This window comes from Ananas comosus, linkage group 1, assembly GCF_001540865.1.
Source record: "Ananas comosus cultivar F153 linkage group 1, ASM154086v1, whole genome shotgun sequence".
NCBI classification, from domain to species: domain Eukaryota; kingdom Viridiplantae; phylum Streptophyta; class Magnoliopsida; order Poales; family Bromeliaceae; genus Ananas; species Ananas comosus.
The window spans coordinates 11,354,059-11,368,477 of record NC_033621.1 but is presented as its reverse complement, the minus strand read 5'-3'; the positions used below and the strand labels follow the sequence as shown (position 1 = coordinate 11,368,477).

General features: G+C 33.4%; 1 protein-coding gene across 1 annotated transcript; it reads right to left on the bottom strand.

Moving 5' to 3' along the window:
- Nucleotides 7,761–13,292, bottom strand: LOC109717235. Its single transcript, XM_020242911.1, has 2 exons — nucleotides 12,254–13,292; nucleotides 7,761–8,624 (listed from the first exon to the last, which is right to left on the bottom strand). The coding sequence occupies exons 1-2, from the start codon at nucleotides 12,761–12,763 to the stop codon at nucleotides 7,983–7,985; spliced, it is 1,152 nt and encodes a 383-aa protein (XP_020098500.1). The 5' UTR covers nucleotides 12,764–13,292; the 3' UTR covers nucleotides 7,761–7,982.

Sequence of the window (14,419 nt, the reverse complement as noted above, 5' to 3'; positions counted from 1 at the left end):
TCTCTGTAACTACGATTTGAATCCAAAAACCATTCAACAATCACAATTTTGTGCGCTATAATTGTGGCTGTTCAGATGATGTGTTTATTCGGCTCAGATTCCGAAATAATTTTTCTATTGTATAATTTATATATTTGTTGTAAAAAATATTTATAAAGTTGAGAACGTTTAGCAGTAATGAGCTTACAATCTAGAAAATAAAACATTTAATCTAAAGCTTCCACATTTAAACTTCACAAGAAAAAAAAATTAGAATAATTTAAGTCAAAAAAGAGTAGGTGTGCTTCATTAATTCCACCTCTAAAGGGGGCAAAAACAATCCCTGCATTTGTATGAAATTCATATGAACCCTAACAAATATTTTTGAGCACTAATTTAATTCTCCACTCCTTGAAGCAAAAACAAAATTTAAAAAGTTAAGAAAATAGTTGGGTGAATTAAATTGAAGCATAGAGATATTGTACATTGAGACACCCAACCACCCAATCCCACTAAAGTCACTTTATTTATTTCTTTAATTCCTTTGACTTATAAAAGTTTAAGATTATTTAATGAGGCTTTGTGATTACTTTATTGATTTGTTGTATGATGGAATGAGTTTGGGATGAGCACTTAGAAAAAGATGAGGCCACAACAAAAGAATTATATTGAATTTGAGCAAATACTTAATTGCATGCTTTTAAATATTTATTTCTTGTGACTTGCTCTTCTTATAGTTTTCTCCAAAAGTTAACAAAAACAAAAACAAAACAAAAAAAAGTGGACAAGGTGAGAGTAAATAAAAGCTAAAAATGTATAGAACTTTTCAGAACTGTAGACTATTTTGATTGGACCTTCAATTCCTTAAATTTTAATTTTAGTATTCAATCTTTTAATTTGTTTGATTAATTAAGTCATTTACTAACTCTTCTTTCACAAAATTTAAGGTAGTTGTTTATTTTAATAAACTTATGATTTTCAAAAATTACATAAAATATGCTAATTAAATTCGTAAAAACAAATGACATATTCATATTTTGAAGTTACGAAGTCGTTAACTAGTTCAAATTAAATAAATTAAAAGTTTAGTTAGTAAAATCAAAATTTTTAAAGGTTAGATTATCAAATCAATATAAATATTAGTTGAGATAAGTTCTAAGGGAAAACTTCAAAAAATCCCCTTGTGGTTTCGTAGTTTCTCACTTTACCCCCCCCTGCGGTTTAAAATGTATCAAATTGCCCCCCAGTGGTTTCGTTTTTATCTTTTCGGTAGCTTTTTCGTTAATTTTCTTTAAATTATATACAAAAAACTTCAGATATCCATCTAGATTTATCAAATATTCACTTTAGTACCCTTTAATTTTAACTTTATCATTGATTTAAGAAAAAAAAACTAATGAAATTGATAAGAAAGAGAGAAAAAAGAAACCACAGGGGTGCAAATTGATACATTTTAAACCATAGGGGGGCAAAGTGAGAAACTACGAAACCACAGGGGGGTTTTTTTGAAGTTGAGATAAGTTCTATACATTTTTACCTAAATAAAATAGTTGCTTATGACACTAAGCTTCTCTTACATAAATATTATAGTTTGCAAATATTTATGTTTAATATTATGCGAATAATTGTTAATATTGATATTTTCATGACTAACTATTTGGTTCAAAAGTAACATGATATTCTTTTCTTTATAATATATTATTGGGTTTATTGGTCATATTAAAGTTTTGGTGGCAATATTATTTTAATAAATATGTTTGAATTAACATAAATAATTACTTACAATCTCTATATAATAACTTTTGGCTGCTATAAATGAAAGCCAAAGTACTAAACTTTTTTTCGTTTTGTGTTATTCTAAGCAGAAATATATTATTTTAGCATTTCACTATAATAAAAATTTTATAATTTTTTTTTTATTTCTCGAAAAACTTTATTATAGATAGTTGCAACTAAAAGTAGAAACAGAAGGAGAATCATGGGCAAATAGTCATGAAGTAGGTTTAGTGAAAAATCATCTAAATTTTGAGATCTAATTTTCAATGTTTGGCATACGCTTCTAGAGAATAGTGCAGTTCCGAGTTCAATACTTTTTTATTGCTGAGGACTTGAATTAAGTAGGAGTAAATTATATAAAAGTTAGGAATCTGATGAGACTCAAATTTAGAACATCATATTTTGACACCATGATAAAGTAATGTGAAAGAATCGTTTTTCTCCAAAATCTTAAACATTTATAGACTATATTTTTATATTTTTATATGCAACAGAAATAAGCTTTCCAGATCCATTCTAATTTATTTCAAATAAGATTAGGCTCAATTGAGAGAGTAATCAATCTCTTACAAACTAGCTTGTTTACCCACAATAAAAAGTCAATTCATTAAAATATTGAAACTTGGTTATTTGTGTAAATATGAGCAACATGAGACACAAATTTCTCAAAACCACCTCAAGGACATTAAGAGAAAATTTAAAATAGAGACAAGGAGATTTCCTTGACATAGTAAGTAAAATTTGGTTTTTAACATGCTTGTAAAGTTTTTTTTTTTAAAAAAAAAGGGGCTATGTGTCTTTTGAGGCGCATCTCTATCTCTTACAACTAAATCTTATTCTAAAGTACTCTAAAATTTACGCGAAGTAAAAATTAGCAGCAGAGAAAGATGCATCGAAGAATACTCATCTGATAGAGAGCTTACTCGTAATAAGAGCTTCGTGTGTGCTTCCATATCAACCTTTCCCGAAAAAATAAATCTATGTATAACATATTATTCTGGTTATTAATTACATAGATACGAGCAATACGAGGAGCAAAGTTTATGAAAAATTCCTTGATGACACACAATTAGAGCATTTGAATGTCAAAGAAGAGGGACAACAAGGGAGTTTTCTTTGACATGGTAGCTAGGGTTTGGTATTTAATTGCTTCCATATACCAAGCTTCTAACACAAACAAGTAAAATTGTGTTACACTAGATATGCTAATCTTGTAATCTTTCTAAGTCCTTTTCTTACTCATTCTCCCAATGGAGTTGTTTCCTTTGCTTCCACATGTTAGCATCCATTTCCTATCTAATAATATATACATGTTTTAGTTGGATTATGAACCTTGTAGTTGAACAAATCTAATTGGGATCTTACTAATAATATTTTATAGTTATTTTTTATTTCCTCACATTTGTATAGGGCCATTTGGTCAACTAATGACACATATTAAGATAATATATAGAAAGTAGGAAATAAACTATGTTAGATGTGACTCAACTATAGTGTTTGAAAAAAAAAAAAAAAAAAAAAATCTAAACATAGTTAGGTCCAAACCCTAACATGTAAAATTTTAAAATCAAATAATGGTAAAAAATGTGTGGTGATCACCCCTACCAATAGGCCATTTGGAATTGAAACCCTAACTTTAATTGTTTGTATCAATGTCTCTTTAACTTTTAAGATTGTAATTCACATTAATTATATTTGCTAGCAAATTACATCAGTAATTTGTTTTGTTTAATGATTATTTTGTCTATTTTACTATCCATTTTTTTTTCACAAAGTGAACTATATTAACAGTTAATAATAATCTTGTTAATTTACTAAATTTTTATAATGTAATTGACTAGAATAATTTTTGATACTTGACAATATTTATATAAATTCTTTTAAAATAAGTTGAGGTGTCTATTTCACAATAACTCATAATCTTTTTAAAAATAACAACCTATAGTTGAGAGGGTCTCAGTACATATTTACTCCTAAATAATTGGAACTTAGATAAACTTCATCAAAATTGTTATATATATATATATATACACACACACACACACACACACTTTTGGAAATGTTATGAGTTTTGTATTTTTTTATCTTTATGACTTTTGCAAATATAGAGTCATTATTTTCACACACTAATTAAAAACACATATTGATATTCTTTTATAGAAGTTATCAGTAACACTATTTTAAGATCGAAGTGAAATTCATCAGTAGAAAAAAAATGCGCTTAAATAAAAACGTGTCTAATTTATCAAAGTAAGGATTTAAGTGTTGTGGCATGGGATCGTACCCGAAACTTGCCGACACAGTATGTGTCAGACCGTACCGATGCGTGTCGGTCATAAAAAATATATTTATACTGACACGTAATGGCATGAAATATTTATTTTCTTTAGCAACAAAATATGTCAATTATTTATTATACATTTTTATCAAATTTTTTGAACTTTATTAAAAAAACTACTTACTAATTTCAAGAAGAAAGGGTTTTGAATTGTGCCATCGATACGAGAGCTGTATTATGCCGATATCTTGCTAATACGATACGACATGGTGAATACAGCCCGTACCGATGAGTATTTTAATCCTTGTATCAGAGACATTGGTATGAGTTGTCGAATGTAATAACAGAGATCCCAATAATGAATGCAACACCTATCTAGCTACATATTAGCGATCATTATTAAGTCCATAAAAAATTTAGCTTAAAAGAGAAGAAATAATATTCTTTTAATTAATTCCTGCAATTAATGAGGCTTCACAAAAATAACATTTGGCCTAACTTTTGTTTGCGAAAATGACAAGCGTTACTATCCATCATTTTCTGCTTCATTTCTAAGGCTCTTGTTGACAAATAGATTCATGAATTTTGTTTTGTGTAGTTATTATTCATGTCTCCTTTTTATTTTGTTGCAAATAAATTCTACTTTTATTTGTTATTTAGTCTATAGATATTTCCTTTTCATTCTTTAATTCTACGTCTTATATATATATATATATATATATATATATATATATATATATACTATATATATATATATATATATATATAGAGCAGGGCTGCTGTGCTCTAAGGAGCACGGAGGTCTCTGTGCTCCTGAGCTGTTTTCGATGATGGAGTTTCCGAATCAACGATCGGCTCCGTTAAACTTGATCTAGCGTATTTGAAGTTTCTAGAAAATAATTTTTGCGATTTTTCGATATCATTTACCTAGCAATTGACAGGATTCAAAATCAATAATTTTTAACAGTTGAAAATAAAAATTTTATAAAAAGTGGTAATATAGCACTAAAATTTTCGATCAGAAATATTGATCTTGTTATAGATAGTATAAAAAATTTTGCATCAAAATTTCATCCGATTTGAATACTTCTATATCGTTAAACTTGAAAACGGCAGATATCAACCATTAAAAATTATTGATTTTGAATCCATCGATCACTAGGTAAATGATATCAAAAAATCGCAAAAATTATTTTCTAAAATCTTCAAATACGCCAGATCAAGTCTAACGAAGCCGATCGTCGATTCGGAAATTCCATCATTGAAAACGGCTCCGTGCTCCTGAGAGCACAGCAGCCCTGCTCTCTCTCTCTCTCTCTCTCTCTCTCTCTCTCTCTCTCTCTCTCTCTATATATATATATATATATCACATATAATTTGCTTCGTTTTTATATGATACAACGTAACGACGGTGCTATTAACAGAATTGATTTGATATTAACATATCAGATTCATTACTTCTATCAAAATTAGTCTACTAACCCTTCCAAACAATTACCCATTAATTTCTTGTCCTTATTAATTACCACTAAGAAAATGTTAACCATAGGTTCAAAACGTGCCCTCTAATATTAAGTTAATGTAAATACAATAATTATCTACAAATTATCAAAAAAAGTTCGTCTAAAATATAGAAAACTCCTCTATTAATACCTCTTACTTTCAAAAACCTGCATTTTGCCTCCTTAAAATTTTGAAAATATTTTCAGGGGATATGATGCTAATAGAAATGGCAATATGATCAAATTGTTCATACTTATGGTATATAAAAAATAACTTTTTAATATATTTATATCATTTTTAAAGAACATTCTCAGTATAAATTATAAAAAATGTTCGGAATAATAACAGAATCCTAACGTAGGGAGGCTTAATGCATCAACTTAAAATTTTGAATGGATAAAATATAGATTTTTTTAAAAAGTCCGAGAAGAAAAAGTGAAAAGGGAATATTTACAGAAAATTTTTTTATATTTTAGCCAAAAACAATTACTACCCCTATTACTAATATTGTGAACCCTATTGTTAAAATATAAATATTTTGAGAGATGGCCATAATTAGAAACCTTTTTTTGTAAATATATCAAGTACACCAAGAGGTAAGGTGCAACAACATCCAACCTAACCCCACTAAAATAATATAATAAATTATGAATATTTTTCAATGCTTTTGGTAACCCTTCAGCTTGGAAAAAGAAAATAATATATTTATTTTTTATTTATATTTATATATACATTTAGAAAGGTTTGATGGGCAAGATTTTTTGAAATAGGGAGGGGAGTTGTAGCAAACTATTTGTTCGGAGTAGAAAAAAATAGTTAAGATCAGCGATGCAAACAGGGCGGATATAGAGACCGGAGGAGTCTCGCACCCCTTGCCCCATGTTTTTGGCAGGTCAGAGCGAATTCTGGATGTTCGAAGCAGGATGGTGCTGGAGCGGATTTCTGGTGGATTTTTGGACGATCCATCTTTTTTACGGATCGGGATTGATTTGAGATGATTCTCTTTTTTTTTTTTTTGATCTCACCACTTATCGCTGCATTCGAAGCGAATCAGGACGGGAGCTCCACCACCACGGATCCATTTCACATCAAGCTTTGAATTTACAGCGAAAGCATTAATTTCCACTGCACCAAACTGGGGTTTTCAAAATTAGGCTCAATTTGACTTGAACATACTGAGACTTGGGATGTCTCCATCGGTTTGCGCAACCAAATGTCGTACGAATAAAGAAAAAAAAAAAAAGAAGCAAAGGAAGAAGAGAAAGAGTACACTTTTAGCGCAATTTGAGATCATCATCTGAACTTCAAAAAGGACAGAAATTTATTTATGTACCATATATTTCAAATTCTTAAGTTCAATGGTGAACTCTATTATATATTCTTTCGAATAATATAGTATTCGAATAAATTTTAAATCTCTTTATTTTATGTCTAAATGGCAGTACTTGGATTGAGAATAAGGAGAGGGATAACTCCGATAAGGGGAGGGATAATTCCTTATCCCCTTTATACCCAAATACAAATTTTTTATCCGAAAATAGTAATTCTCGGTTATCTAAAATAATCAACATCTTCATTTTCTATACGTAATTATCCACTATTTTTCTTATTCCATATTATCTATCCAAATGCTATTTTTCTTATCTCCGGAAACAACTCAATTTTCATTCAAACGCTATTTTTCTTATCTTCATACTTGTACATATTCCTGTAATAGCTAGTTTTTGCTTATACCCGAACCAAACGCTACCATATTTGTTGATTTGTTTCTTACTAGATTGGGGTAACAAACTCAATCTCAAATCATAGTAAAGCTCAAATGGGTTTGGGCTTCTTTTTTTTCCGTTTAAAAAGGACAATAATGGTCCCATACCATTCTAGGTTGGTCCAATATGAAGATGGGCCCAGACCTACTTAATGAAGGGATGAAGTTGCAGCAACATGTAATCAGAGATTATTTATAATTACAACACTTTCTATTACATCCAACCGAGCAAAGTGCATGTAATTGTGGCTACTGCATTTCCAACTATAAGCATCTCCAACAATACTGCATTTAAAATTACATCTAATCAAACGGCCCCTTTATGCTCACAACTGAAACATTAGTTACTACAGATTCTTCAAATAGTTTTATTCGAACAACATTTTGTACGCATGCTCTAGATGAGCCAAACAGGCCTTAAATCAATACCAAAAGAAAAAAAAAAAAAACATAGAATCCATAGAAATCAACTAGAGCTGTATTCAGTGAAATTTATATCTGGCAATTTACTATACAAAAAAAAGTGGTTCAAGTGTAACACTAATGAAAAATATAAAAATATGCGTGTCAATTCCATCACTACATAAATCTACTAAAGATCGAGGAGATCTCCGTAAAACGCATCATCAAAAAAAAAAAAGAAGAAGAAAATCCCAAGAATCTAGCAAAAATTCTCATTGTCTAGCCAAAGCCGAGCAATTTCGGCGCTAACTCTAACAAGGGCTCCAAAGCGCTCGGAGCAATCTTCCTCACAAAGAGAAAACAAATCGTCGAATTGCGATTATTGTACGAACAAGTGTGCCCCTCGAGAATCCTCCTTAAAAACGCCTCACTGATGTCGAACCTCCCAAATGTAGCCGGATGGGCGCCGCCTCTTGACCAATCCACCCAAGTGACACTCCTATTTGCCAACAGATGCGGAGATTCGATGGCGAGCATAGTGGGGAAGTAATGCTCGTCCACATAACAATGCGGACGGCAGAATTTTTTGAACTTCGGGTAGTAAACGGTGTCTTTGACTATAGAGACCGCAAGCTTTCGGCTGACTTCGAACCACTGAGACCCCTTTCGCCATTGCGAGATGTTGACTTCAGGCAACATGTTTTCGTTGTAGCGGCCCCTACCGTAAGGGCCGGGGTCGTCGATTATGCTCATGAAACTGTGGACGGACTTGGATAAGTATTTGTAGGTGACGTTGAAGCTGTAGAGAGGGATGCACGATTCAGAAAGGAGGACGAACCACTCGTTGGAGAGGTCGAGCAGTGCGTTGGCGAGCAAGCGCCGCTCGGCATCACACATGCTCATCTCGCCCCACTCAGATACCTGAAGATTTGATTTGGAAAACAAAACTATAAGGTCAAACAAAGAAGATAATCGAGAGTAACATTTTGCTTTCCAGTGCCAAATCCGCAAAGCAAATAAACTCGCATTTTAGGTAAGTCTAGTTGCGTATATGCTGGAGCAACACTCTTACAAAATTGCCAGTGAATCTGAGATCTCCTAAGGTCTAATAAGCAGTAAATAGGCTTAAATAGGTTTTTAGTAGGAAGTTGGAATACTGAAGCAGATAGAAAGTACAACATACGAATCGGTCCTGTGACCTCATGTATCGAAACAGAAGCTCAAAACAAAGGTATACAGAGAGAGTCTACTGCACAGCATAGAATTGGATATAAAGCACAGAAGCTAAAGAGATAGTAATAATAAAGCTCGCTCCTGCTGTGTCAGTACTATGAACTCTTCTTTGACGAACCCCAATCCCTTGATGACTATTTAATCCTTTTCAACTTGCTACATTTTTTTCTCGTTTCCTTTAATCCCGCAGTGAAGAATATTACTCGTATAAAACTCTTATCTCTAAATAGTCGAGTATTTAGAAAATATCAAATGATACGACGGCGGCAAAATCTGTTCAGTTGGACCATTTCATGTTTGCGCACGCAAACCGAATTACAACAACAGAAATGTCAAATACTTAAAGCACTACATGATTCAACCAATCCAAGGGTCGCTAACAATCGTGCAATAAAAGTTAGATATGGGTTTTCATAGAAAATGGGCTGGCCATAGTTTGTTAGGAATTTAACTATATTAGAAAGGAGTACAGAGCAGAAAGAACGGCTGTCAATCTCGAATAAAGAGATCAAAGATAGCGCAGGCATCGAATGCAGAGTGAGGATCTGTTGTACTTTAACAGACGGAAATCAGATAAAATGAGAATCAATGTTCTTTACATAACACGGAAAGTTTCAGCAGTATGTGCAATTCATGAAGTAGATTCGCGCTCAGGGGAAATCCTCCAACCAAATCCGACAGGGTCAAATCAATTCTGACATAGGAACGTGATTAAGCTCGCTACAGGTCTGCACTATCTTAAGGTCTTGTCAGGTTAAGTTGAAAATATAGCTCATTTTTGTCCCAACACCAGGATCAGCTTCGGCTGAAAAGTAATTATAAGCCAAAATGCCGAAATTCCAATGCATTACTACTATAAAAACTGAGGTCGGAAAGTCACTGTCTGCTAGATCCTACGATTGCTAAATAAACTGCCTCATTGTCTTTACATTTTAACAGCTTTTCCGCACAATCTCATCCAAATTTGTTGATCCGATCTCCGAACTCCATAAATCCAATCAAACTTCAAGAGATACACATTTGGAAACAATACAGCCTTCAGAATTCTAATAGAAAAGCCAATAGAAGAATCTATGTGCCAATTATCTGCTCTGTGATGAATATTATAAGCATGTTTTAAAACATTAATAAATTGACCTATTACTCCACTTTTGGGGTTGTGGCACAGTTGTCATAGTTAGCTCAAGACAAGCTGCTTCTGCTTTGAAAATAAGCCAGATTATCCAAATTCAAGCTGTTATTTCAAAAGGAAGAGATGCTTAATTGTGCTTGTTGTTTAGCAGTTGATTTATGAGTGCTTATGATGGGGCCTACATGGAAAATGGCTAATGAGGGAAGAGTGGACTAGAGGATTAATTTGTATACTTGTTGGCCTTCTTTAAGCACTTGTCTTTGGGGCATCCAAAAGAGCATATTATGATGAATGTTCTGACTGGAACAAGATGACACAGCACAACAAGATTGTTTAAGGGAAAATCCAAGAGCATATTCTACTGAATATTTTGACTCTAACAAGATGAAATAGCACTTTAAAAAATGTGACAAACATGGAAAGCTTTTAGTCTAGATTCTTAGATGAATAGCACATAATGAGAATCCAGTAAAAATATATTTGATTGTCTTTTTTCAAGACGTCATCCTCCGAACTCATCCATGTTTGGCATAATCAATTTTGTTGAGATTATAGAATATCCAACTTCTCTTCTATCTATTTCACCTCTCCCAACTCTTCTTCCTTAAAGCACAAAAATAGCGCTAAACTATTTTAGTGATAGAGCCTAACAAACCTTACATGCTCGCCTTGCAAGCTAAGAAGGACACAAGCACCTTTAGAAACACTCATAAACTGTTTAAGATGATGTCATGGTGAACACTTTATACAGATATAATTTGTACACAATATACCATCCTAACAAGCCGACGAGCATTGCCTATTCCACAAAGCACAACTCAGATAATATCCCTAAAATTATTCCTTGGGGAGACGATGATTTCTTGAATAAGCTGCCACAGTCCCCCCAATCCTTGATATACTACAAATTTAAAAACTATGAAGTGTATCCGCATCATATGAAGCATTATTATAAGCTACTACGGTGGAATCACCATTAGAGATGAAAAGACCTCTTCAACCACCAGAGGTTGCTCGACCCATGACCCGATGCAAACTTAAAAAATAAGCGATCCAATGTTCTTTGTAAAACTGAGTGTGCTGTAGTGACTTTTAATCTTATTTCTGATCTACCTGGCATGCCCTAGCCAAAAACAACAAAATCTCATATGATTTCCATCTCATGTAAAGCTAATTATCAGACCCTATTTGGGCTCCCTGATATAATTTAATGACGAAATATCCTATCATTCTTTAGTGTCCCTATCATTCTTTAGTGTCTTGAACCTTACTAATGAAAATTTTCTTGCCTGATTGGAAGCTTTTATTATGATTTTTGCTCATTGAAAGATCATGACATTCATGATTTGGTAGGATAGTATATTTTACCTAAAAGGTGATTTATCCTATTACTAAAAAATGACTTTCAAGGCCAAATATGATGTTCATTCTAGATATTTGATCACACTCCTCACATGTCAAATACTATATGCTTCTTAAGTAAATCGTATGGATATATCAAACAAGATATTTATGCAAACAAACAGGGTCTAAATGAGGTCGAGGGCTAAAGTTTCCTTTGCATCTTTGGAGAAGAGGCGAGCAGTGAATTAAAAGAAGTGTCATTATCTGCAAGACCAAGAAGATGCATGAAATGCGAAGTTGAAGTAGAAAACCTATGAGCATCCTATAAACGAAATGGAAAACCTATGAGCATCGTATAAATCTAGAAAGGAGCAACCTAGAACATCAATAATACCACTTGCAGGCACATAATTTTTAAGCTCACATCTTGAAACAACCAAGCTGACTGTCACAAAAAAGAGACGCAACAGAATTATGGAAGAATGTGGCCATCTATTTGCAAAAACAAAGCCTACGGCAGCAAATATTTCCTAATGATAACAATGTATGGCATCTAGGTAGGATATATAGATATGAAAAGACACTAACCTGGTGGCCTGTTGCAATGATTAAGATGTGAAAAGATGAAAGGTTTATTGTTACAATTAAAACGGCTCCACTTAACATCGCGCTAAGAGAGAAAAAAAAAGTAGCATGCTCCAAAAAGATGCTTCAATATCCTATGGTACTGATGCTAAACAAAATATTACGCATCGAACTAAGATCAGCTATGCACATCATACTTATTCAAAGAATCAAAACAGCCTAAATGCAAACTTTAAAAAAAAGCCAAAAAAGATACCTTACTGGGAATCTGCCTTTTGTAGAAAACCGAATCGGAAGTGAAGTTGGCCTCGTAAGAAGGAAGAGCGTGGATATAAATCGAGTAAAGCCCTTCATGCCCTTTGAAGAACTTCTCCCACAACGGCGAGAGCGGCAACGGCCCTCTCGTCAAGAACATGAAGGCAATCTTAGGAATCCTCTCGAAAGGATACTTTTTCACGAGCGGCACGAACGACGCCCGCCACAAGAGCTCCTCGTCGCTCATCGAGTGCATCAAGGTCGACGGCGGCCTGATCCACCGGTCGAGGCTACCCTGCTCCTCGAAGCACGGCTTGAATGTGGATTGAGCTTGCAATACTATGTCTCGCACCCCGATATGCCGGGCCATGTACATGCTAAAGAGGGAGAAACCAACACCCAGAACAAGGAATACAAGGAAAAACTTCAAAAGCACCAACTTGAACACCCTCGGCTGCGACCTCTGAATCGAATCCTTCACATCCTCCATAGAAGAAACCCTAGAATTCATCTTTACAACACAAAAAATCGCCCAAAAACCCAATGTTTCCTTATGGGCACTTCGATTCGAAGCTATCTCTCCATCAAAAACACATAAAACGGCCTACAATCAAGGGTTTCGCCTTATGGGCACTTCGAATTCGGAGAAATCACTCAACAAACTCGATCATTCCGGTCCAAAATCGCATCTTTAAAAGAGAATTGATCATCCGGGTACTACAATTCACTCATTTGGCACCGCACAACGCCGATTAAATCCTAGATATCATCTTTTAGTGGGATTCTAAGCGAACCCAGTGGGAGAATCCACTCATTTTAATCGGAAAACACAGAGCACGGTCGATTCAGAGCCGATTCGCTTCTCCTAGTCCAAAATCGCATAGTGGGAAGTGAAATTTACCTTATACAGGATCAAATTAAGGTGCTTTTTCGATCGAATCGGGCGTTTTGGCCTCGTGGGAGGCTGAGATCTATGAAGAGAGAGAGAGAGAGAGAGAGAGATTGAGAGGTGCTGGAGAATGGAATCACGCGAAGGGGAAGCGGATACAGAGAGAGAGAGAGAGAGAGAGAGAGAGATCGATCTCGGGTGAGGATTCCGTGGACCGTGGTCCACTGTGAACCAGTAATTTTTTTTGGGGTAAACTTCGAATACCGCCACTTTGGTTTCACATTTTCTCATTTTAATATCATGTGATTTAAAATGTACCAAGTTAGTGTCATGTGATTTTATTTTTATCTTTTCATTAGATTTTCCGTTAATATTTTATTAAATTATATGCAAAATACTTCATATACCCTACTTAAATTTATTGAATATTCACTTCAGTACCTTTTAGTTTTAACTTTGACACTGATTTAACGAAAAAAATTAGTGAAATTGATAATAAAAAGATAAAAATAAAATTACAAGACACTAAATTGATACATTTTAAACCAGAGAGTACTAAAGTGAGAAAGTATGAAACCACATGGGTGGTATTTAAAATTTTTCCTTCTTTTTATATCCTCACATATTTGGAAATAGAATACGGAGTCTTTGAGCCTCCTATGCTTTCAAGAATACGGAGACCAAACATCTGATTCAGCGATCAGTTCTGTTAAACATAATCTACACTATTGAAACTACCTAGAAATCAAATCTCATAATTTTTTTTTTAACTCCATTCGCCTAGTGAACGAGCTGCCTCAATATGAACGGCTAAAAATAAAAATTTAATAAATAATAGTGATAAAATACTCAAATTTCAAATTAGAAGTATTGGTGTTGCTATTGATGTTAAGTAGAATTTTCTATTAAAGTTTCATGTAATTTGGATTAATTTACGCCGTTGAACTTAAAACATGCCACATCGACCGTTAAAAATAGTCATTTCGAGATCTTTTGATCACTTGATAAATGATGTCGAAAAATTATGAAATTTGCTTTTTAGATAATTTCACTTGCTTAGATTATGCCTAACAGTAGTGTCGATCGTTGCATCGGATATCCTATTATTGAAAATAACTTATAAATACGAAAACTTTCGTAATTTCGAAATTACAGGAGTTGTGTTCTGGATCTTTTTATTTTTTTGAAAATTTTGTAGGACTCCGTGGAGTGAGAAGTATGAGCTAATATTTGGCTGATGTGGTGGTCCGGGTTTAGGAATTTTTTTTTTCTCATGGG

What these genes read in the sequence shown, in the direction of transcription:
- LOC109717235 (XM_020242911.1), bottom strand. Translation starts at nt 12,763, where the DNA reads ATGAATTCTAGGGTTTCTTCTATGGAGGATGTGAAGGATTCGATTCAG. An exon ending in AAAGGCAGATTCCCAGTAAG is followed by an intron (nt 8,625 to 12,253) that starts GTATCTTTTTTG and finishes TCAAATCTTCAG; the next exon opens with GTATCTGAGTGGGGCGAGAT.